The sequence below is a fragment of the Nerophis lumbriciformis genome, linkage group LG15 (genome assembly GCF_033978685.3).
Source record: "Nerophis lumbriciformis linkage group LG15, RoL_Nlum_v2.1, whole genome shotgun sequence".
In the NCBI taxonomy this organism is placed as follows: Eukaryota; Metazoa; Chordata; class Actinopteri; order Syngnathiformes; family Syngnathidae; genus Nerophis; species Nerophis lumbriciformis.
Window position 1 is genome coordinate 31853854 of NC_084562.2, and position 22914 is coordinate 31876767.

The 22914-nt window shown below is 40.1% G+C and overlaps 1 protein-coding gene across 5 annotated transcripts in view; it reads right to left on the reverse strand.

The window, feature by feature from the left end:
* Positions 1-7672: 7672 nt before the first annotated feature.
* Positions 7673-22914, reverse strand: part of LOC133616043 (C-myc promoter-binding protein-like) — a 112377-nt gene continuing 97135 nt past the window's right edge. For 4 of the 5 annotated variants that reach the window (XM_061975047.1, XM_061975048.1, XM_061975046.1 and 1 more), the window contains 8 exons: positions 21384-21551; positions 21085-21265; positions 20747-21001; positions 20563-20680; positions 17257-17283; positions 13387-13549; positions 11134-11198; positions 7673-8164 (listed from right to left, as the gene is read on the reverse strand). In XM_061975047.1, the coding sequence (XP_061831031.1) occupies positions 8028-8164; positions 11134-11198; positions 13387-13549; positions 17257-17283; positions 20563-20680; positions 20747-21001; positions 21085-21265; positions 21384-21551 (1114 nt within the window). In that variant the 3' untranslated portion in view covers positions 7673-8027. The remainder of the gene's footprint in view (positions 8165-11133; positions 11199-13386; positions 13550-17256; positions 17284-20562; positions 20681-20746; positions 21002-21084; positions 21266-21383; positions 21552-22914) is intronic. The other variant, XM_061975049.1, reaches the window with a different exon arrangement.

Consider the following 22914-nt stretch of genomic DNA (forward strand, 5'->3'; position numbering starts at 1 on the left):
TCACTGGGGCATCATCACTAGCAAGTATTATATAACTATGTTTTTGTGGATAATTCTGTGTCGTTGATTTAATGGTGGAGAGAAATGATTTTCTTTGGTGTTGTGTTATATGAAGGTATGTGGATGCAAGTGTACTATTTATAACCATTCCATTCTGAAATAAACATTTTTTATTGGCTCTGAGAGGAACTGTCAATGTTCAGCTTTTGTATTAGCAGAAAAGAAACACATTTGCACTTTTTGTCTTTTCAGGCAGGTCAAGTGAAGACAAACCAATGATAGATTTAGGATTTTTTTAATGTAAATCCAAACAACCCAGTCTTTACAGAATCATGCATTTAAACAGCTTTAGTAGGAACTAATATGTATTTTTTTTTTTTTTTTTACAAGGAAACCAATTAATTAAATGTAAATATACAGAATGTGCAGTCATTCATTTATACATTTTTTCTTTACAAGTCAGCTTTCCCAAGCTGTTCCACACAAGAATTCATTTCAAGTTAAATCAGTTCAAATGAGTTATGGGACAAAGTGCAGCAGCATCCTGAACTTTTAAAAACCACACATGCCACAAAGTACTTGTTTTTTTGCTTAACGATCATCGCCCAGAAACAAAAATACATGGGTTGTCACGCTCATATTTGACCCAAAGGTCACTTTTACGCCTCCATTACTATGGAGCTACTTCTGGATGGATATTTCCAGAGAGATCAGAGGTCTCATTTATCAACACTGTGAACCCAAGAAGAACAATCTCATGCTATGGATGGCATTTACCAACATGTACATTCAAGCATACCTCTTATCATGCATAGGGATGTGTATCATTACGAATTCATCGGTACTCTCCGGTGCTATATGTAATTGCTGAAAATAATTTTTTTTTTAAAACTAGCACAAGGTTGTACACCACCAACATCATGTAACATCTCACAGCAGGAAAGTCTTATCAATACATGCTTTTTAGGTCTAAAACAAGTCAACTATGTTTGATGATCCATCACTGTGTTTCTATTACAATTACACTCAGCTGGAAATAATACTTATGTATAGCATTCATGTACCTTTTACATGATACATTATATCAAATATATCATATAAATCAATTAGCATGATAGACAGGTGTGCATTTAAACAAGGTGTTTTGATGCTGCGCGATATAGATTGATGTCAGACGGCGACTTAAGACCTGTCAGCGGATTCTATTTTGCTGCAAGGCAATTTAATGAATTATTATATTACTTTATTTTCACTTTTTTCAGTGGATTAATATTGGCCTGTGGGTTAATGGATCGCTACAAGGACGGTTGATGAAGCTGAGGGTATCTTGAGGAGGAAATCTTGTTGTGTTACAAACTTGTGTGGTGTTGCTTCCTTATTTGTGATTATTCCAAGCTGATTATCACATCCTAGGGCTCGGAGATATGGAAAAAATAAGAAAAAAGAATCACGGTTATTTTTAATTCGAAAAAATAAAAAAATAACAATGTATTTAACGTGCCAGTTTTAAAGCATCTGTACTAAAAACAAATCAACTAGGAATTAGTTCATTCTGAGTCAATAAACATAAATACATTAAAAACACAATAACAATGTATCAATACATTTGAGTTTACATGCTTTCAAATAAAAGAAAGCACACATCAGTTATTATTTCAACACTGGTGGTCCAACTATAGTATTAGATGCAGTCAAGTTATCATGAACTTACCAATGAAGATCGGTTCTAAGTATTGGCAGTAGCAGCAGGGTGTTTTTCACACAGCTTTAGGACGGCAAGTATTCATCAAATTTGCAAAAGCAACATAGAAGTCCTTTGAGAACTGTTGGGCTCTGTATTTTGGAGTTTGAGGTGACCATGTTTGACCAGAGGCAGGCACAGAGATGGCCTGAGAAGGGTGCAGCGCTGCAGGCTGGAGTGTTGGCCCCTGGCTGGCCAGGTTCCATGGAGGTGAGTGTTTGTCAAGTACACAGCCCCGGAAACATGATTTCCCCTTTTCCTCTCAGTAACAGCATCTTGGTCACATTAAGCCAATTTCTGAAACTTTTTGCATTTAGATTCTGTTTTTAGCAAACATTGATTCCATCCGCAATTCCAAAGATGCATAAATCATAGGGCCCTAGATAGCTGCAAGTTATGGCTGATATTTTGCTGCACTTAGCACGGAGCTCCAAGTTTGGTCAATCTGTTCATAGCAATTATTCTCTTCACTTCTGTGTACTTCACACCCAGAAGTAGGGCGGTAAAAGGCTGCCTTCTGTTGGCACCGTGATAGATCTGAAACTTATCACCATCCCGATGATACAGTTCTATCAGATCCAGCCCGTGTCTTTTTGAATGCATTGCTCGTGCCATAATTACGACGGTCAGCTGGATAAAAAAACAACAACAAAAAAAACAATAGCCGTCATTAGTTGGTTCTCTTGGACGGAACCAATTAGGAAATGGTACCAAAAAATACCAGTACTCAGTATACAACCCTAATCATGCGTATGCACAAAACCTGGTAGGAGAGTGAAACTACAAGTACCGTATTTTTCGGACTATTAAGTGGCAGTTTTTTTCATAGTTTGGCCGGGGGTGCAACTTATACTCAGGAGCGACTTATGTGTGAAATTATTAACACATTACCCTAAAATATCAAATAATATTATTTAGCTCATTCACGTAAGAGACTAGACGTATAAGATTTCATCTGATTTAGCGATTAGGAGTGACAGATTGTTTGGTAAACGTATAGCATGTTCTATATGTTATAGTTATTTGAATGACTCTTACCATAATATGTTACGTTAACATACCAGTTGGTTATTTATGCCTCATATAACGTACACTTATTCAGCCTGTTGTTCACTATTCTTTATTTATTTTAAATTGCCTTTCAAATGTCTATTCTTGGTGTTGGGTTTTATCAAATACATTTCCCCAAAAATTGCGACTTATACTCCAGTGCGACTTATATATGTTTTTTTCCTTCTTTATTATGCATTTTCGGCCGGTGCGACTTATACTCCGGAGCGACTTATACTCCGAAAAATACGGTACAAGTACTTCAACATAAAACTGAAACGTCAACCAACGTCTTGGTTTAGCAACCATGGTTGCTACACAACCTGTGCAGGAACCCCTGCTGCCATTCCAATGAGAGAGGATCATACAGATTTGAGGTAAATCTGCTTGTTCGCATCGTATTCGTGGGTTAAGTTCGTTATGGATTAGGTTGTGTCTCGTTAATTTCGCAACACTGCTTCTGTGAGGGATTGTTGCTGCCATACATGGTGAAATGGAGGCCTTCTTGACTTGAACATATACGAGCCTTAACATGAGTCCACATATTTGAAAAATACATTTTCCCCCACAGTTTCAGTCCTATAAAGAGTTTCAAACCTTTTCTGCGCACATGTTAATGAATGAGACCCCATGATTGAACACACATCTCACCCAAGACAATGAGAGGAATGCGTGATGATGTTCAGTACCAGCTTGTATCTGTCATGTGCACTTAAAAAACACAATCTGTGAGCTAACGCACAACAAACAACAATTCAAATAAGATGATAGAGATAAACAGAACGTAACCAGATGGTGATGCTATGTAACTCGTTCCCTTACATTGAAGTGTAAACAACATGTACTGTACAGGAAAGATCTCATTTCATATACAATTCCCACGTAAATTAGTCAAGTTTTATTTGTTGACCTTACATTGCTGCTTTAGTTTTAAAATACTGATATCTGCATGTACATGGGCTACATCAGGGCTCTCAAACTTGACCTAAATTGTGGCTCCATATTAAATTCATAGTTTAGTGTAAATATGGCCAATCTTAAATATGTTGTCCCCACAACACTAACTTCAATCGCAGAGTAAACAGCACAACAAGCGTACACAGGACAACGACTATGAAGAATAATAAACTAAGTTAACTCTAAACACCTGACTGGCACTCTTAACGACGGGAGTGATTCCGCCACCCAGCATGCTTTGCAGCAACTTTTTGTAAGTAAATATTCAAAATATTTAAATATCGTGCAAAGGTTCATTGATGTCAGCAATTTAACTTCAAATGTGAAACCGATATGTGGTATAAACGTATTAAATGCAAAGTGAGATATTACAAGCCTTTATTAATTTAAAATCTTAACGCTCATGGCTTATAATTTTTGAAAATCCCAAACTTCTCTCAAACTGTGAATATTGTGAAAAGGTTCAATACTGTCACACGCTCATCAGGCTAATTATTCCAAAACCCCTGGAAGGGTTCCTGAGTGGCTTGCAGAAGTATTCATACCCTTTGAACTTTTCATTATTTTGGCACATTACAACCACAAACATAAATATATTTGATTGGAATTGTATGTAAATGACCAACACAAAGTGGTATACAATTGTGAAGTTGGAAGAATAATGTAATAGTGTAATCTGATCTCAGTACAAATACAGCCTGAGACGTTGGTTAAAAGTATTATGAAGTCCAACACACCAGAAAAGTCAGGGATAAAGTTGTGGAGAAGTTTAAAGCAGACTTGATACTATACATTTCTTAAGCGTTGAACTTTTCACAGAGCACTATTCAACGGATCATCTGGAAACGTAAAGAGTATGAAATAACTGTAAACATACAAAGACGAGGCCGTCCACCTAAACTTACAAGTTGAACAAGGAGAGCACTGATCAGAAATGCAGCCAAAAGTCCATGGTGACTCTGGACGAACTGTAGAGATTGAGACTTGGGCCGAGGTTCACCTTCCAACAGGACAACGACCCTAACCATAACGCCAGGACTACAATGGAATGGTTTATAACAAAACCTATTAATGTGTTAGAATGGCCCAGTCAAAGTTAGACCTAAACTCATTTGAGAATCTGTGGCAGGGTCAGTGACCATGCTCTGCTCGCATTTTCCATCCAATCATTTGTGGCAGCTTTGGGGTACGGTGAACGACCGCCAGCATCTTCAAATTGTCGATACACCAGGGCAACGCTAACTACAATCGACCTACGTCCTGTTAACATGATTCCGAATAGCTAGATATCTTCAAAGTAAGGGTCGCCAGGCACGCAAGAGTTCGTCATGTGTCCAGCAACAATCATTCTGACAGGACAGGCAAGTTCCCCCGAACCCAAAATATTGTCAATTTCGTTGAGGAGAGTTGATCAATTCCATTATTCAACTTTGAGAGCAGTGCTAAAATGAAAGTTAAGACAGGAAAAGACAGAGGCAAGCAGGCCAGATACGGAGAGGGTAGGGAGTGTGACCGCTCTTGCCTAGAGCCAAGAGAGAAAAAGGAACTTGCCCACACTGCCAAACATACCAAAACCTGGTTATTGACCATCGTATAACTGTGCTTGATTGGCCAGCAAACTGGATGGATGGATCTTTATTGTCATTGCTCAAGTAGAACGAAATTGTGTTTTTAGCACAAACCCGTTCAAGATTAGACTAACAAAAGTTGTACAGGGTTACAGAACAGGAACGCTGGCCCTGTAAAAGGTGGGAAAAAGGTGGACGCTGGGGGAGGATGAGGAAAAAAAATTAATTCTCAGATTGGGATCCTAAGGTGGGGAAAAAAACACCATAGCAAAGCACATGTACATATTACAACATACAACTCAAGACTTGCAACAGAGGGGTGAGGGGGCAGGCATCCGGCCGAAAGCTGCCAGCCACTACGGGCCCTGCTTCGTTCATCATACCACATGGGATGGGCGGTGGGGTATGTGTGTTGCGTGTATTTTTCGTGAATGCATGTGTGTGTGTGTAAGCTTGCAGCGTGTCTCTCTTCCACGACCCTGGTGCTCTCGCAACCGCCAGTCAGTCCACAGTCAACAACAGGTGTGTGTCCATGAGACATAAGAAAGGAGTTTGTTGTGTTTTCACCGCATGGTCTTTCGGGAGAGTCTCGAAGCCAGGGAAACAATCCAAGTTAGAATGTTTTGTTTGCGAGCGAAGATAAAAAGTGCTTTTCACTCTAAATTGTCAATTACTGGTCCCCAAATTCATCCTGCAGGTCAGACAGTCTGATGTTATCCAAATCACAAGAGTGTCCACAGTTCTGCTCGCATCCTCCGATCATTTGTGGCAGCTTTAGGGTACTTTGAATGCTGCTGGCATCTTCCAATTTGTCGAAAAACCAGAGCAACGCTTACTCCAATCAGCAGATGTCCTGTTGTCATAATTCCCAAATAGATGGATATCTTCAACGTCCTCCACTGAAAAGGTCGCCAGTCACGCGGCACTCCTTCTTCTCCCAAGAGTCCGTCGTGTGTCCAGCAACAACCGCTCCGTCAAGACAGGCCGGTTCCCCCAAACCCAAGATCTTGTCAATTTTTTGGAGACGTCAGTTAATTACCGGTAGTTCCATTGTTAAGATTTGGAGAGCAGTGCAAAAAGAGGCAACAAGAAAGGTAAGACAAGACTAAACAAAGAAGCAAGCAGGAGAGATAAGGGAGAGGGAAAGGGAGCGTCCGCCCTCAATGAGTGCCAGTGACTCGCTGGAATTGAACCCCATAGTGAATTTATGGGGCATTGCCGAGAAAAAGATGAAAGACATGAGAAGGAACAATACAGCTCAGCTGAAGGCCGCTATTGCAAGCATCCATGCCACGCCGCATGAAGGCAGTCAATTATGCAAAAGAGCCAAACAAAGTACTAAGATTAAACTTTTCAAAGGGTCAATATTTCTCTGATTTAAAATCCACTTTCTATTAATTTTATGTAATATTCTAATTTTCATAAACTGTAAACCATAATCATAAAAAAATGACATCAAAAGAAAGCGTGACAATCTTGAGTTGCCAATGTCAAATTTTAGTTTCACCTTGTAGATCTAATTGCTGGAATAAACAAACCTTTACACAATAATGAACTGTTTTGAGTTTCACATGTAGTACATGTTCAAATGTCTATGGATGTTTTCATTCATCCAGATCATTATTCTCAGGGCATTCAATCCATCGCAACTAGACTGTTTGGTTTGTCTCAGATTTAGTCAGAACTAGATTACAGACTAGATCTGGCCAATCTATGTCAATGAGCATAAACTGATGACGCTTACTCGGTCGGATGAGAGGTGAAACGTCTTCTAAAACACAGCAAAAAGTCCAGTTGCATGCCCTGAGAATACATGAGATGCCTAAGCGTCAAATAATAAGGTCCATGCATTTTGGCTTGAGCTTGGGATGTGGTTTTGGATGCCTTTTAACTGGACATACTTATGTGGGCATCCTAGCTCATGGTTTGCCTTCATGGCCCCTCTCTCTCATAAACTCTCTGAGCTGAGACCAACTGCAGCTCTGATGTCTGCCAAAGAAAAACGTTTCTGTGTTTGCACGGGTGCTTTGTCAACATGGGCAGTGTCACCATAGGTGTTGACTAATTTAGTCATTTGGTTCAAACTGGACTCTAAAATAAAAAAAATTAAAGCATGACCTAGAGTTTACTTTTGGCCGCCTTGAGGTAAATAAGAGTTTGAGACCCCTGGTCTACTTGAATGATGTTGCTATCAAAAGCTTTGCTACTGAATAAAATAAAAATAAAAAGATTGTTCAGTGAGGAATGATTTTACTGTTGAAAATGCTTTGTATATTAATGTTTTGTTTCATGAAAATGTGTTTGGTTGCACTTTTAGCTGACATTCTTACCAGCAGTTACCATAGTAACACAAAAGTACAGGGGTCGGGTGCTTTTAAATGGTTAATACTGATATGAGTAAAAATACAAAACAAGATCAAATGTTGACCTCTGCTGACATTCAATAGTGGAAACGAACCCTGATTAAAAGTGACATTATTATTAATAAAGCTTACTTTGCATGGATAAAAATAACCCTAACATGCCATCTTTTCTTTTAAAATGTTGTCTTAAAAATATCTTTCTCTCGTAAGTTACAGCCTTTTTGAGGAGACGGAGACATTCAAATGAAGACGTTGGGCTACACGATGGTTGTAACGATGCTGAGTCAGCGCTGCCCGCTTTCCTGAGCTCTCAATGCGCCCGCCAAAGGGTGAACATAACCTGCAGTTTTACAGGTAAGGCTCCCCAAATGTCCTGCGACACTCCATGACGCCCGTGCTGGGAGGGCGGTCACAGTTACGGGTCAGCTTTACCAGTCTGGGTGACAGGCGGTTGTATGCTAGCTTGTACTCCCGGTCAAAGGCATCTAAGAACACAATTTCATCACATGTCAGTCAGACTCCACACAGAAAAGAAGACATTTATGTAGGCACCCCTTAGACTGCTCGACTCACGTCAACATAAGCAGTTGTTGACATAACCCTCACTAGCCATTGTTTACACATACAGGTAAAAGCCAGTAAATTAGAATATTTTGAAAAACTTGATTTATTTCAGTAATTGCATTCAAAAGGTGTAACTTGTACATTATATTTATTCATTGCACACAGACTGATGCATTCAAATGTTTATTTCATTTAATTTTGATGATTTGAAGTGGCAACAAATGAAAATCCAAAATTCCGTGTGTCACAAAATTAGAATATTACTTAAGGCTAATACAAAAAAGGGATTTTTAGAAATGTTGGCCAACTGAAAAGTATGAAAATGAAAAATATGAGCATGTACAATACTCAATACTTGGTTGGAGCTCCTTTTGCCTCAATTACTGCGTTAATGCGGCGTGGCATGGAGTCGATGAGTTTCTGGCACTGCTCAGGTGTTATGAGAGCCCAGGTTGCTCTGATAGTGGCCTTCAACTCTTCTGCGTTTTTGGGTCTGGCATTCTGCATCTTCCTTTTCACAATACCCCACAGATTTTCTATGGGGCTAAGGTCAGGGGAGTTGGCGGGCCAATTTAGAACAGAAATAGCATGGTCCGTAAACCAGGCACGGGTAGATTTTGCGCTGTGTGCAGGCGCCAAGTCCTGTTGGAACTTGAAATCTCCATCTCCATAGAGCAGGTCAGCAGCAGGAAGCATGAAGTGCTCTAAAACTTGCTGGTAGACGGCTGCGTTGACCCTGGATCTCAGGAAACAGAGTGGACCGACACCAGCAGATGACATGGCACCCCAAACCATCACCCAACCATGCAAATTTTGCATTTCCTTTGGAAATCGAGGTCCCAGAGTCTGGAGGAAGACAGGAGAGACACAGGATCCACGTTGCCTGAAGTCTAGTGTAAAGTTTCCACCATCAGTGATGGTTTGGGGTGCCATGTCATCTGCTGGTGTCGGTCCACTCTGTTTCCTGAGATCCAGGGTCAACGCAGCCGTCTACCAGCAAGTTTTAGAGCACTTCATGCTTCCTGCTGCTGACCTGCTCTATGGAGATGGAGATTTCAAGTTCCAACAGGACTTGGCGCCTGCACACAGCGCAAAATCTACCCGTGCCTGGTTTACGGACCATGCTATTTCTGTTCTAAATTGGCCCGCCAACTCCCCTGACCTTAGCCCCATAGAAAATCTGTGGGGTATTGTGAAAAGGAAGATGCAGAATGCCAGACCCAAAAACGCAGAAGAGTTGAAGGCCACTATCAGAGCAACCTGGGCTCTCATAACACCTGAGCAGTGCCAGAAACTCATCGACTCCATGCCACGCCGCATTAACGCAGTAATTGAGGCAAAAGGAGCTCCAACCAAGTATTGAGTATTGTACATGCTCATATTTTTCATTTTCATACTTTTAGTTGGCCAACATTTCTAAAAATCCCTTTTTTGTATTAGCCTTAAGTAATATTCTAATTTTGTGACACACGGAATTTTGGATTTTCATTTGTTGCCACTTCAAATCATCAAAATTAAATGAAATAAACATTTGAATGCATCAGTCTGTGTGCAATGAATAAATATAATGTACAAGTTACACCTTTTGAATGCAATTACTGAAATAAATCAAGTTTTTCAAAATATTCTAATTTACTGGCTTTTACCTGTATACTTGTGATGTTGGCCACTGCTAATTCAACATTTTTTAATATTACGTAGACATGATTTTGTGCATATCGTTTTAAAATTATTTTTCTAATGATTTTGTTTTCATATCGCATACTTTTCTTTAACAAATCTGCAGCAGTAATATTGTTCTTAAGCTTTAGTACATGCTCAAATCTTTCTTCCAGTTGCTAAAAATCTAAAAATGTTTATTTGGTGTGGTAGAATCCAGGTTCATCTGTAATACCTCATCACAGGAAGTCACTGTGTGCAGGTTTTAGTGCTGTCTAATTAGACAATCCAATAGCACCTAAACTTAAAACCTTAATAGGCTCAGTGAGAGAGCGCTCACCTCAAAACAGTTGCATCTCAAATTTCAATCATTGAAATGAATACAATTCGATTTATTTGGTGCTTGTACCACCCGAAACAAAAACAATTTAACATGCTTTTTAAAAACAAAAATACAATTTTAGAGTAATGGAGTAATAATGTACAGTTTTTACTCCATTACTTAATCTCCTTCCAGCTGCTTCTCCATCAAACACACCATCAGCGGTTTTTCCATATTTTCATGGATAAACGTCCTTCGGTTAGATATCATTTTAAAATGTTTTGCTGACATTAGACTCATTCTGCTTCAGTATGATGCAGACTAGCAGCGATACGTTCCAATTTCTGCGAAGTTGGCGACACAGTCCATCACGTTTTTGAGGAATATAATCTACTTCCTCTTCCACGCACTGTGCATCACACTCACTTTATTCTTTCCAATGATTGGAAAACAAAGTTATGTCGATCTCTAGCTATAAGCTAATGCTAGTGATTAAGACCAGATGTTTTGGGAAGATTTAATAGGGTTCAATGTGACATTTGCTCCGCCTACTGATGGCGGGGATGCTTGTAACTCAAATTTTGGCTTGCAATTTAAAGCATATATCAGCCAAGAGAACACTGATATATTTAAGGTACAACTGTATTTATGTTGCTGTTGTTTCACGCCGCTTGGTAATAACAGTATAGTGAATACTACATGTCAACATAAACGGACACATTTTTCATAGAAATGACCATATAGCTCTCAATTTTATGTCGACATCGACTTAAACAGGCACCTTTTTAATTACAAAAAAGAATCTGGTTGTCGACATAAACAGGTTCCACTGTTCCGATGTGATGTCAGGTTAATGTAGCTGACTTTTGATAAAAGGCAGCAATAATTGAATATTTTCTTACTACTCACCGATATCAATGTTGTCTTTTCCCAGAGCCACCAGTGAGAGAAAGAGCAGGTCTCTGTACAAACTCCTGAATAGAACAACTTACATTCAGCAAGCAGCAGCCATTAAAGCACAATTTGATCGTACACACAAAAATGATTAAAACAAATGATTTATGTATTTTTGTGATCAAGGCTTCACAATTGCAAGCAAAAAATATCATGTTTACTTTAATTTCATTCAAGTTGCATACTGTATGTTACATTGTTTATGGTAAAGGTGTTCCCTATTCAATAACCTGTCACAAATGTACTTTGAATTAAAGCAAAAAACTTTGTATTTCAAAATAATTTAAAAGTTGTGTCCTTTAAGCATTTTAGCTATGACAAATAAGTCACGCCAGGCTTTCCAGTTTGTTCATGATAATAATCATTTTTTTGCATGATCTGTATGAATTAATTAAAGAAATATAGTAAATACAGTTAAATTATAAGACTAGACACCCTATTAAAGCATTACAATTATGACATGTTTTTTACACTCTACAGCATGACTGTCACAACAACCACTCTTTCAGTGGAAATGAACTGCTATGACACATTCTAAAGTAGGATAGATACATGAGTGTCACATCACAACCACTCCTAAATGTTTCCTATACACCAGTTGGGAACGTAATGAGTTCAAGTCAAGCAGAAAACTGTATCCTACACATTTCAAGTGTGATCCAGTGTTTAGCTACACACTAAAACCAACCAGAGGTAGTCAACATATGCCAAGTACCCGGTAGTTAAATACCGTTGACTACATAACGTACAGCGACTAATATACTACATGTTTCTCAATTATTCTTTTCCACCCAAAATTGTATAAATAATAATAAAATATGTTTCCTGATTATCCAAATACTAAAGGAATTTGATATAGGTAAATGGATTTTTTAGGTACAGTATTTATTTTTTTTATTTTGGATAAAGTCCAATATTATAGTAGATGACGGATTATTTAAAATTGGAATTCAGGATAATGTAAAGTTTGACTCAGATTTTAAATTCGAAAAACAAATCAGCAGCATCGTTCAAAAAAGCTTTTATCAATTACGCCAAATGGCGAAAGTGAAACCGCTTCTATCAAGACATGATCTTGAGAAATTAATCCACGCTTTTATCTCGACTCGTCTTGATTACTGTAATGCCCTGTATGTTGGCATTAGCCAGGCCTCCCTCGCCCGCCTGCAGCTCGTGCAGAACTCTGCTGCTCGTCTGCTAACACAGACCCGCAGACGTGAGCACATCACCCCTATTTTAGCGTCCCTTCACTGGCTCCCTGTGCGTTACCGAATACATTTTAAACTCCTTTTATTTGTTTTTAAATGTCTAAACAACCTCGCGCCAACCTATCTCTCCGACCTCCTTCAGCCTTACTGCCCCACCCGATCCTTAAGATCAGCCGATCAGCTGCTGTTGACGGTCCCTGACACAAGGCTGAAGCTTAGAGGTGACAGAGCTTTCGCCGTTGCTGCTCCCAAGCTCTGGAACGACCTACCTCTGAGTGTTAGACAAGCCTCCTCTCTTCCTGTTTTTAAATCTCTCTTAAAAACATACTTTTATTCCATGGCTTTTAACACTGAGTGATATCCATCCTGCAATGGCGCCCCATAATACACCTGCTGTGATCCTGTTTTTATGTTTTTATTAATTCTATTTTAATTATTTATTTTTTATCGTGTTCTGTTTGTGTTGTGTTGTGTTTGCTCGGTACTCGTTTTATCTTTTAACCTGCTCATTGTACAGCACTTTGGCTACCCCTGTGGTCAATTTTAAATGTGCTCTATAAATAAAGTTGATTTGATTTGATTTGAATGTAATTTTTTCACAGTCAAAGGCAAATATAATTGCAGAATTAAGAAAAAAAAAGTTATTACATTTGCGATTTTATTGCGATTTTATTGAGGTTATTCTTAAATATCCAAATGTAGGCAAATCATTTTTGCTATTTTCAAAATAGTGTTTTATTTTGAGTGTGGCCCTAATCATCATTTGCAAGTTGGTTTTAATGTAATTTAAAAAAAAAGGCCATCTGTAAACAAAAAACGATCACTGGGCCACAAATAGCCCCTGGGTGGGGCTTTGGACACTCTTTATTTATCTGTCTTTACATGAAGTTATTCACGGTTTGCAGTGAAAAGGCTAATTAAAGAACAAAGAGCGGTAAGGCTATATCACACAGTACTTATTGCACACCAGACAATCAAAACTAAAGCAAAAGTAGCTGACCTTTGCCTTTTGTGTCCAAATGTCTGAGCCTGTATCTCCAGCAGATGAGCCATTGGTCGGCTAACATCATTCCTCTGGATGCTCCTCACGACACTCTGCAGCAGATCCTCAGAGAAGGGCTTCTCTTCTTTTGGGACGGTTCGGGACACAGGGTAGCCCACATCTAGCACACGCACACACAAATCAGCTGAGGGCATTTTTCATTCAGCATTGTCTTGACTGCCATTTTAAATACATGTACTATTGACTGACTTTAACAATGATTTAACTTGTGATATAAATATATACTGTATATATATATATATATATTTTTTAATCAGTCCCTTCAGGATTTTGCAGGATTTTTTCCATGATTGTATCTCCCACCAGGGGGTAGCCCCATCTCAGTGAGTCAGTTGGTGAGGCAGGTATTCTGTTGTAGGCTTCAGTCAGAAAAAAGTCAGCACACACATCTACGAGCCCCACGTCTCTTACATGTTCCATCTGCTAGCATTTTTACACATGTGACTGTGGTGCAACCATGGAATTTTACTGTTGTGGTTTTATTTTGAAGGCCAGCTGTTTTCCTTATTTTGGCGATTGTCTGTGCTCTTACCTACACCAAAAGGGTATATAAAGGAAGTGTATTCAATAAATGGCGGAAGTGACAGTTTCCCTGGCCAAGGCTACTGCCGGCATGTGTTTTTCCTTCACAAGATGTGTGAGTTGCCCTGGTATTCCTCCCCTAAAGATGAGTGGAAAAACAGGTCAAGGGCCCAACAGGGATGAAGGAAGCTGGTGTCTGTGTTTCAAGAAACTATGATTTCTTCAGACACTTGCGGCTACTTGGGCTAAAGAGCCCCACACTAAGAGAGCCAAGCGCAGAGGAAAAGGGAAGAACATGATGGTGAGGAACAATGAAAAAGCATAACCCGGAATTGAACAAGTATTAGTGATAAGAGAAGCCACAAATGGAAAGAAAGCGCTGCAACTATTGAGGGAACACTATGCAGCTACAGGCAAAACATGTGTCATTACACAGAGCTAATGTCACTGCAAAAGACAGCAAATAAAAAAAAATCATAAGACTACATAAAAAAGCTGAAAATGCCACAAATTAAAATGACAACGTGATGGAGGCAAATAGCTGGTCTAAGATCAAAGGTAGAAAGAGCCCACCGTTAACGTGCTACAGCTGCCGCCAAGACCTGAGAATGCAACGGGCCGAGGGAACGTGAAACAGTTGTGCTGTTTCTGTAAGAGCCTCATACATTATAAGCTAAACTGTTGAGAACAAAAGAGGACTAATGTCAAACAAGCTGCGGGTGCAGAAGATCACTCTTTTGAATTCTAGAGAAGTTACATTAATGTTCAAGGACCAGAGGCAGTTCACTGACTGGATTTCCTCAAAAACACAACTTGAAAACAGTCCGTATGGGGAAACACACCTCCTCATCCTTAATACTCCGGACAGGAACACAGCAGGGATGTGTCCTGAGTAGGGATGGGTATCATATCAGGTCTTTTTAAAAGCAAAACAAAGATTAAAAATACAGCTTCTATTCATGGGCTGTAACAACCATTATTACCACTATCATCCAACCGACAAGTCAAACTAGGACTGTGTGATACCTCTTGATATTTTACAGTGTATATTTTTCTTACCTGCTTTTTATATTGTTCTGTCTACTTTTTATACATTGTTTATTTTAATGATGATTATAACGTTATGTTAAGGTAACGTGCGGAGTTCCTCAGGGTTCGGTTCTTGGCCCTGCACTCTTTAGTATTTACATGCTGCCGCTAGGCGACATCATACGCAAATACGGTGTTAGCTTTCATTGCTATGCTGATGACACCCAACTCTACATGCCCCTAAAGCTGACCAACACGCCGGATTGTAGTCAGCTGGAGGCGTGTCTTAATGAAATTAAACAATGGATGTCCGCTAACTTCTTGCAACTCAACGCCAAGAAAACGGAAATGCTGATTATCGGTCCTGCTAAACACCGACATTTATTTAATAATACCACCTTAACATTTGACAACCAAACAATTACACAAGGCGAATCAGTAAAGAATCTGGGTATTATCTTCCACCCAACTCTCTCCTTTGAGTCACACATTAAGAGTGTTACTAAAACGGCCTTCTTTCATCTCCATAATATCGCTAAAATTCGTTCTATTTTATCCACTAGCGACGCTGAGATCATTATTCATGCGTTCGTTACGTCTCGTCTCGACTACTGTAACGTATTATTTTCGGGTCTCCCTATGTCTAGCATTAAAAAATTACAGTTGGTACAAAATGCGGCTGCTAGACTTTTGACAAGAACAAGAAAGTTTGATCATATTACGCCTATACTGGCTCACCTGCACTGGCTTCCTGTGCACTTAAGATGTGACTTTAAGGTTTTACTACTTACGTATAAAATACTACACGGTCTAGCTCCGTCCTATCTTGTCGATTGTATTGTACCATATGTCCCGGCAAGAAATCTGCGTTCAAAGAACTCCGGCTTATTAGTGATTCCCAGAGCCCAAAAAAAGTCTGCGGGCTATAGAGCGTTTTCTATTGGGGCTCCAGTACTATGGAATGCCCTCCCGGTAACAATTAGAGATGCTACCTCAGTAGAAGCATTTAAGTCCCATCTTAAAACTCATTTGTATACTCTAGCCTTTAAATAGCCCCCCTGTTAGACCAGTTGATCTGCCGTTTCTTTTCTTTTCTCCTCTGCTCCCCTTTTCCTTGAGGGGTGGGGGCACAGGTCCGGTGGCCATGGATGAAGTGCTGGCTGTCCAGAGTCGGGACCCGGGGTGGACCGCTCGCCTGTGCATCAGCAGGGAACACCTCTGCGCTGCTGACCCGTCTCCGCTCGGGATGGTGTCCTGCTGGCCCCACTATGGACTGGACTCTTACTATTATGTTGGATCCACTATGGACTGGACTCTCACAATATTATGTCAGACCCACTCGACATCCATTGCTTTCGGTCTCCCCTAGAGGGGGGGGGTTACCCACATATGCGGTCCTCTCCAAGGTTTCTCATAGTCATTCACATCGACGTCCCACTGGGGTGAGTTTTTCCTTGCCCGTATGTGGGCTTTGTACCGAGGATGTCGTTGTGGCTTGTGCAGCCCTTTGAGACACTTGTGATTTAGGGCTATATAAATAAAGATTGATTGATTGATTGATTGATGATGCGGCTATTTTCAGTGCCGCTAGACTGTGTTCCATTGTCTTCCTGAAGCAATTACGGTAAAGAAATTAATTCATTCATTAACACATTTCAACATCTCAGACAATGTACACAAGAACGTGATGATGTAGGTGGGCAATGCAGACCATTGCAGCGGCATATTTGATTGGTTAGACAGTTGATGTGGGAGTGCTGTTCAGAGACAAATTTGGTTTGACAGGCCAAAATGTGCAGGGTGATTAAAGAGTTGGACAAAGTTTGTTAACAATGGACAAAGCTGCAAGGCTGGGCATAAATTGCGGGGATTGGTTGAATTTGGGTGAATCGGTGCGATTGCAACACCGCAAAATCCTGGAGAGTCTAATTTTTAACTGTTGCCTAATACCTCAACCTGACACTTCTGCTCATTTTTTCATAGCTGTATGACAGCTATCCTTAAATTTGAACATGCATGAACATAAACATTCACAGTACAAACACCCTCGTTCAAATACTTGGATGTATTTGTGACAGACTTTGGACGTTGGATTGTCAAAGAGTCTTAATTAATTTTACACACACAACAGACATTTTCACACACTAAAAAAACCTGACTTTTCACAGCACACTGAACACACAATGAAGAGTAAATGCCTGAGACAACACAAGTCATATGCTATGTAGGAGTCTACATCCAGACGACATCACTCACTTTCTAACAACAGAGTACAATTAAGCCCTGGAAGACAGAGAGCAGACAAAGCTTGTTAGCAAAAGGAGTTGGCTGCTTCGATTGACATGGAATGAATAAAAGCGTAATGACAGCACGCTGCCTTTTTTACAGTGAATACGACGACATTAAATGTCTAAACAAATAAAGCGTGGAAACTGTTATAGCTTCAAAAAACAGTGCAAACCGCATATTTTTTACTCATTTGACTTCATGTGGCCAAATACTTTTGGCTATGTTATTTATGCTTGAACAACAGCCCTTCTTATCCATCTCAAACTGTGTGCAGATGCGTATGACTACTATTAAACAACAGTTTGAATGTGTGAACATTCCGCAACCCAATTTTCTTTGTTTATTCTTCACAACTATAGATGGGTTCATTGTTAACATCCTAATCTTTGGGGGCGTGGTCGGAGGTGGGGCGGGGGCGTGGTTAAGAGGGGAGGAGTATATTTACAGCTAGAATTCACCAAGTATTTCATATATATATATATATATATATATATATGTATGTGTGGGGAAAAAAAATCACAAGACTATTTCATCTCTACAGGCCTGTTTCATGAGGGGGGGTACCCTCAATCGTCAGGAGATTTTAATGGGAGCATTCACATACCATGGTTTATATAGGGCACAGAGTGGGTGGGTACAGGCTGGCCTAGGGGCGTTGTGATTGGCTCATGTGTTACCTAGGAGGTGTTTCCGTCTATGGCGGCATGTTGTTACAATTTCGCTGCGCTTGTTGAGGGATGACAGGTCTGGACGGTAAATAATAAACAGTTTCTCTTTCAAGCATAGGTTGCATCTTTTATTACCACTATTGTAAGGTGTGCTGGATGCAAGAATTTGCCATGTTATTGAATATTCAACATTATTGTCTTTGAGGTCCCAAATGTGTTTGCTGAGTTCTGTGGTATTTCACAGGTTTTTGTTCCTGAAAGAAGCCTTGTGGTTGTTCCATCTGGTTTTGAATTCACCCTCGGTTAATCCTACATATGTGTCGGATGTGTTAATGTCCTTGCGTATTACCTTAGATTGGTAGACAACTGATGTTTGTAAGCACCCCCCGTTGAGAGGGCAATCAGGTTTCTTTTGACAGTTACATGCTTTGTTGGTTTTGGAGTCGTTCTGACTGGGGGTCGACGGCTCATTTGCAATTGTTTTGTTGTGGTTTGAGATGATTTGTCGTATATTGTTCATGCAGCTGTAGCTCAATTTGATGTTGAGAAACATGAAACAGGCCTGTAGAGATGAAATAGTCTTGTGATTTTTTTTCCCCCACACATACATATATTGCGCTCTACTACGGTATCGAGCACTATTTTTTGGATAACCTTATTAAGACATATATATATATATATATATATAAGAAATACTTGACTTTCAGTGAATTCTAACTATATATATATATATATATATATATATATATATATATATATATATATATTTATTTTATTATATATATATATATACATATATATAAATATAAATATATATATATATATATATATATATATATAAATAAGAGAAACACTTGAATTTCAGTGTTCATTTATTTACACATATACACACACATAACACTCATCTACTCATTGTTGAGTTAAGGGTTGAATTGTCCATCCTTGTTCTATTCTCTGTCACTATTTTTCTAATCATGCTGAACACCCTCTCTGATGATGCATTCTGCTTCGTCTCCTTGTTGTGTGCGCAGTTGTACTGCACGCTCCAGAAGCCGTAGATGTTATTGTCACATATGCATGTACATTAGATGGCAGTATTGTCCTGTTTAAGAGTGTCACAACATTGCTGTTTACGGCAGACGAACTGCTTCACGGTAGACGAAAACGTGACTGCTGTTGTTGTGTGTTGTTGCCGCGCTGGGAGGACGTTAATGAAACTGCCTAACAATAAACCCACATAAGAAACTAAGAACTCGCCCTCGATCATTCTACAGTTATAACGTGATTGGGCAGGCACGCTGTTTTTATTGTGGGAAAGTGGACGTGAAAACAGGCTGTCGACACGTCACTCAGGTCCGCCTGAATTTTGGGAGATTTTCGGGAGAAAATTTGTCCCAGGAGGTTTTCGGGAGAGGCGCTGAATTTCGGGAGTCTCCCGGAAAATCCGGAAGGGTTGGCAAGTATGTTTAAGACCCACTTAACCTTGCTGGCGATAAAGTAATCGTTCCACCATCGAAAACAAGGTTTAAATCAATCACTAAGTGTACAAAATCAATATGTCGTTGATAACTGTGAGGTTGAGTTTGGAGAAACTTTTGTACAGTGGTACTTCAACTTAAGAGTGTTTTGAGATGAAGAGCTCTCTCTAAACTAATTGTTGTGCATTAAGTGGCAAACAAACATTTTCGTTACAAGCATTCACGTTATTAGTTGGCGTAGCAAACGTCACAGTATGATCCTCCCAAAACATCTGGCTCGAGATTGACATAACTTTGTTTTCAAAGCATCGGACGGAAGGAAGTGAGTGTGAAGGACAGTGCTGAGAAGAAGAAGCGGATGATATTTGTTCAGTTAAAGAAATAAATAATCAAAAACATGACTGAGGGTGTCGCAAACTTGGCAAAACTATTTGAGCGGATAACTGCTAGTCTACACCGTACTGAAGCAGAATGAGTCTAATGCCAGTCAAGGATGTTACATTATACGTTGTCTACTGTAAATGGCGTATGTTTATCCATGAAAATAGAGACGCTGCTAAATGTTGTGTTTGACTGAAAAAACACTTGAAGGAAATACCATAGAAGTCCACTGTCCAAGGTAAATGCTGTACATTGTTATTACAATACTTTATGAAACTACTGTAGTTGTTAGTACTACTTTCTATTGTACTGTTTGCATACAATATTAGTAATGTAAAAGTTAGTTTTTCTTTTTTAAGAAAGCATGTTTTGAGGGGGCTAAACACTGTTGAAATTGATTTCAATTAATTTAAGCGGGAGGCACTGATTTTAGATACAAGAGTTCGTCACAGAACCAATTAAGTTTGTAAGTTGAGGTAATACTGTATAGCCATAGTTATACATTTATTGGTAATAAAACAGGCATGTAAATGTGAATAGTTTGTTCTGTCTTTCAAACAAAGACAGAAAAACAGGACTTTTGAGGGCCAAAATGGCATACAGTAAGCATCTCACTGACATTCAGTGTTTGAGTCGAGTAGACAAGTTTTCCAGCGTGTGATTCTATTTTCTTCTAGTATACGTTTGTACTTTTACAGGCTTGTTTCTTCCAGTAGGTAGGTAGACAGTGTAGAAGTGTGACTCACTGTATGTGTTCCACAGAATGTAAAAAGGTTGAACAGGATCCTGTTGCAGCTTTAGGTTGTCCCACAGGATCTGGATCAACACGTGTTTACTGTCCTCTGACATCCACTGACGGGGAACCTTGAGGAACAACAACAACTTAACTTCTTCTCATTCGTGTGTGTGTGTTCAGTAGTTGTTCATCACCTGGGAGTCTGTGTTACAGTGCTCAGAGGTTAGGATGAGTCCAGGCAGGTTGCTTGGTAGGCCCAGCCGCCTGAAGTACCAGACCAAGTTCCAGTAGATAATAGGATGGTGGTCCACCATGTCAGACTCTGTAATTACTGTGTCTCCCTCATTCTCCAGCAGGCTCTCCAGCTCCTTCCACAACACCAGTGGGCTCAAGTAGGGAACTGTCACTGGCTCAGGGTTGTGGAGACGCCATTCCATACTCAGCGGATCCTGGGCAGAGTGAATCCACCAGACAAAAAATAAATGTATATATTATTCTGATAAAACACAGTTATGTCTAGTGAAGGACATACAGTGGGTTCATTAAGTCGGCTGGGTAGGCTGCCAGAGATTGGCAACAAGCGGTTGCACTGAGAAGTTTCCTCCAGGGGGCCGAAGGCACTAACACTTCGTGCCATGGGCGCTGCCAAACATCGAGCCCCTTGTCGCCGCTCTGTAGGGATGTTGAAACCGTGCGATGTGGTGGATCGAGTTCTGTGGAGAAAAAACAGCTTTCAATTAAAGTTTAAATTTGCACCGTTCTTCATATTGACAAAAGTTAATATGAGCAAGTATAGCAAGAAGAACGTTAAGGTGTAATATTGAGTGACACCTCGGTCTCATTGAACAGTCATGGACGGCTATCACAGGAGAAGGAGGGGAGATGGCTGTGGTGGGACAGGGGGTGGATAAGGTGGACGTCCCTGTGTCAAAGCCTGTTGAGGTAGAATATGATGAGCTCAGCGCCTCATCCACGGACAGACTTTCCTTTAGGAACAGCCTAAGACAAAGAGAACACAAGAATCGAATTCATTGACATTTACATAATTGCATAGGCGATCAATGTATCTCATACACAGTGGTACCTAGGTTTTGCTAGTAATCCGCTTCAAAAGGTCAGACAAAAAGCGAAATGTACAAAAACTGAAGCAATTTTACACATAAGAAATAATGTAAATCCAATTAATCCGTTCCAAAACCTGTTCTTGTTGATTCCTGGAAATCAATTGCCAGTTTTGTTAACGATTCCCTTATAAATTCTTGTGGGCGCGCATAACGCTGGATTAATCACGAGAAAGGATGGCAACAGGGCAACTTGCAGTACTTGCAAAGTCAATATTTCATCATAGGGAGGAAATACGACCAGAAACATTAGCACACACATCATGTGATAACTTTGAATGAATGATGTTTGTGATTCCCTTCAAGGCAAAAGGGAATATCCACCAGCAGCAGCGGTGACAACGTCAGCACATTGTCTGCTGTTAATATTGCAAGTAACTAACTAACTAACCGGCTGACTGACTAACATTGCCTATCATATTAGCGCGTCATTGGAAAACAATCAGTAACTGCAAACGTGAAATAAATGCTTCTCATACATTACATGATGAGACAGTGTCTGACTGGCTCAGAGGCTGCACATCAACACCCTCTCCGCAGCTCTCAATTCCTCAGGGAGCGATCACAAGCAGTACGGGTCGGTAACAACATCTCGAGACACATTACACTAAGCACAGGGGCCCCTGGTGGATGTGTGCTCAGTCCCCTGCTCTTTACCCTGCTGACCCCAGACTGCACAACAACCTTCAGTAACAATTAAATTGTTAAGTTAAAGATGTCAGCCATCTGACTACATTGTGAAGAGACAACAATCTCTTTGTAAATGTGGCAAGATCAAGGACATTGTTGTGGACTTTCGAAAACACCCACCGCTCACTATAAGTGGCTTTGCTGCGGAGAGAGTGAGCAGAACTACATTTCTGAGTGTACACATCAGTGAGGAACTCTCCTGGTCAAACAATGCTGAATCACTAGCAAAGAAAAAACAGCAGCGACTACACTTCCTACGCAAGCTGAAGAAGGCGAGAGCACCACCACCCATAATGTGCTCCTTCTACACGGGCACCGCCGAGAGTATTTTGATCAGCTGCATCACCATGTGGTAGGGAACAGCACCGCCCACAATCGCAAGACCCTGCAACGCATAGTGAATATAGAAGGTAAATCATTGGCATCCAACTTCTCTCTCTCCAGAACATCAACAACATCCCCCTGACCCGAAATGCATGCAGCATTGTGAGTGATCCCAACTCCCACATCACAGACTCTTCAGTCTCTCGCCGTCTAAGATGACGGTACCG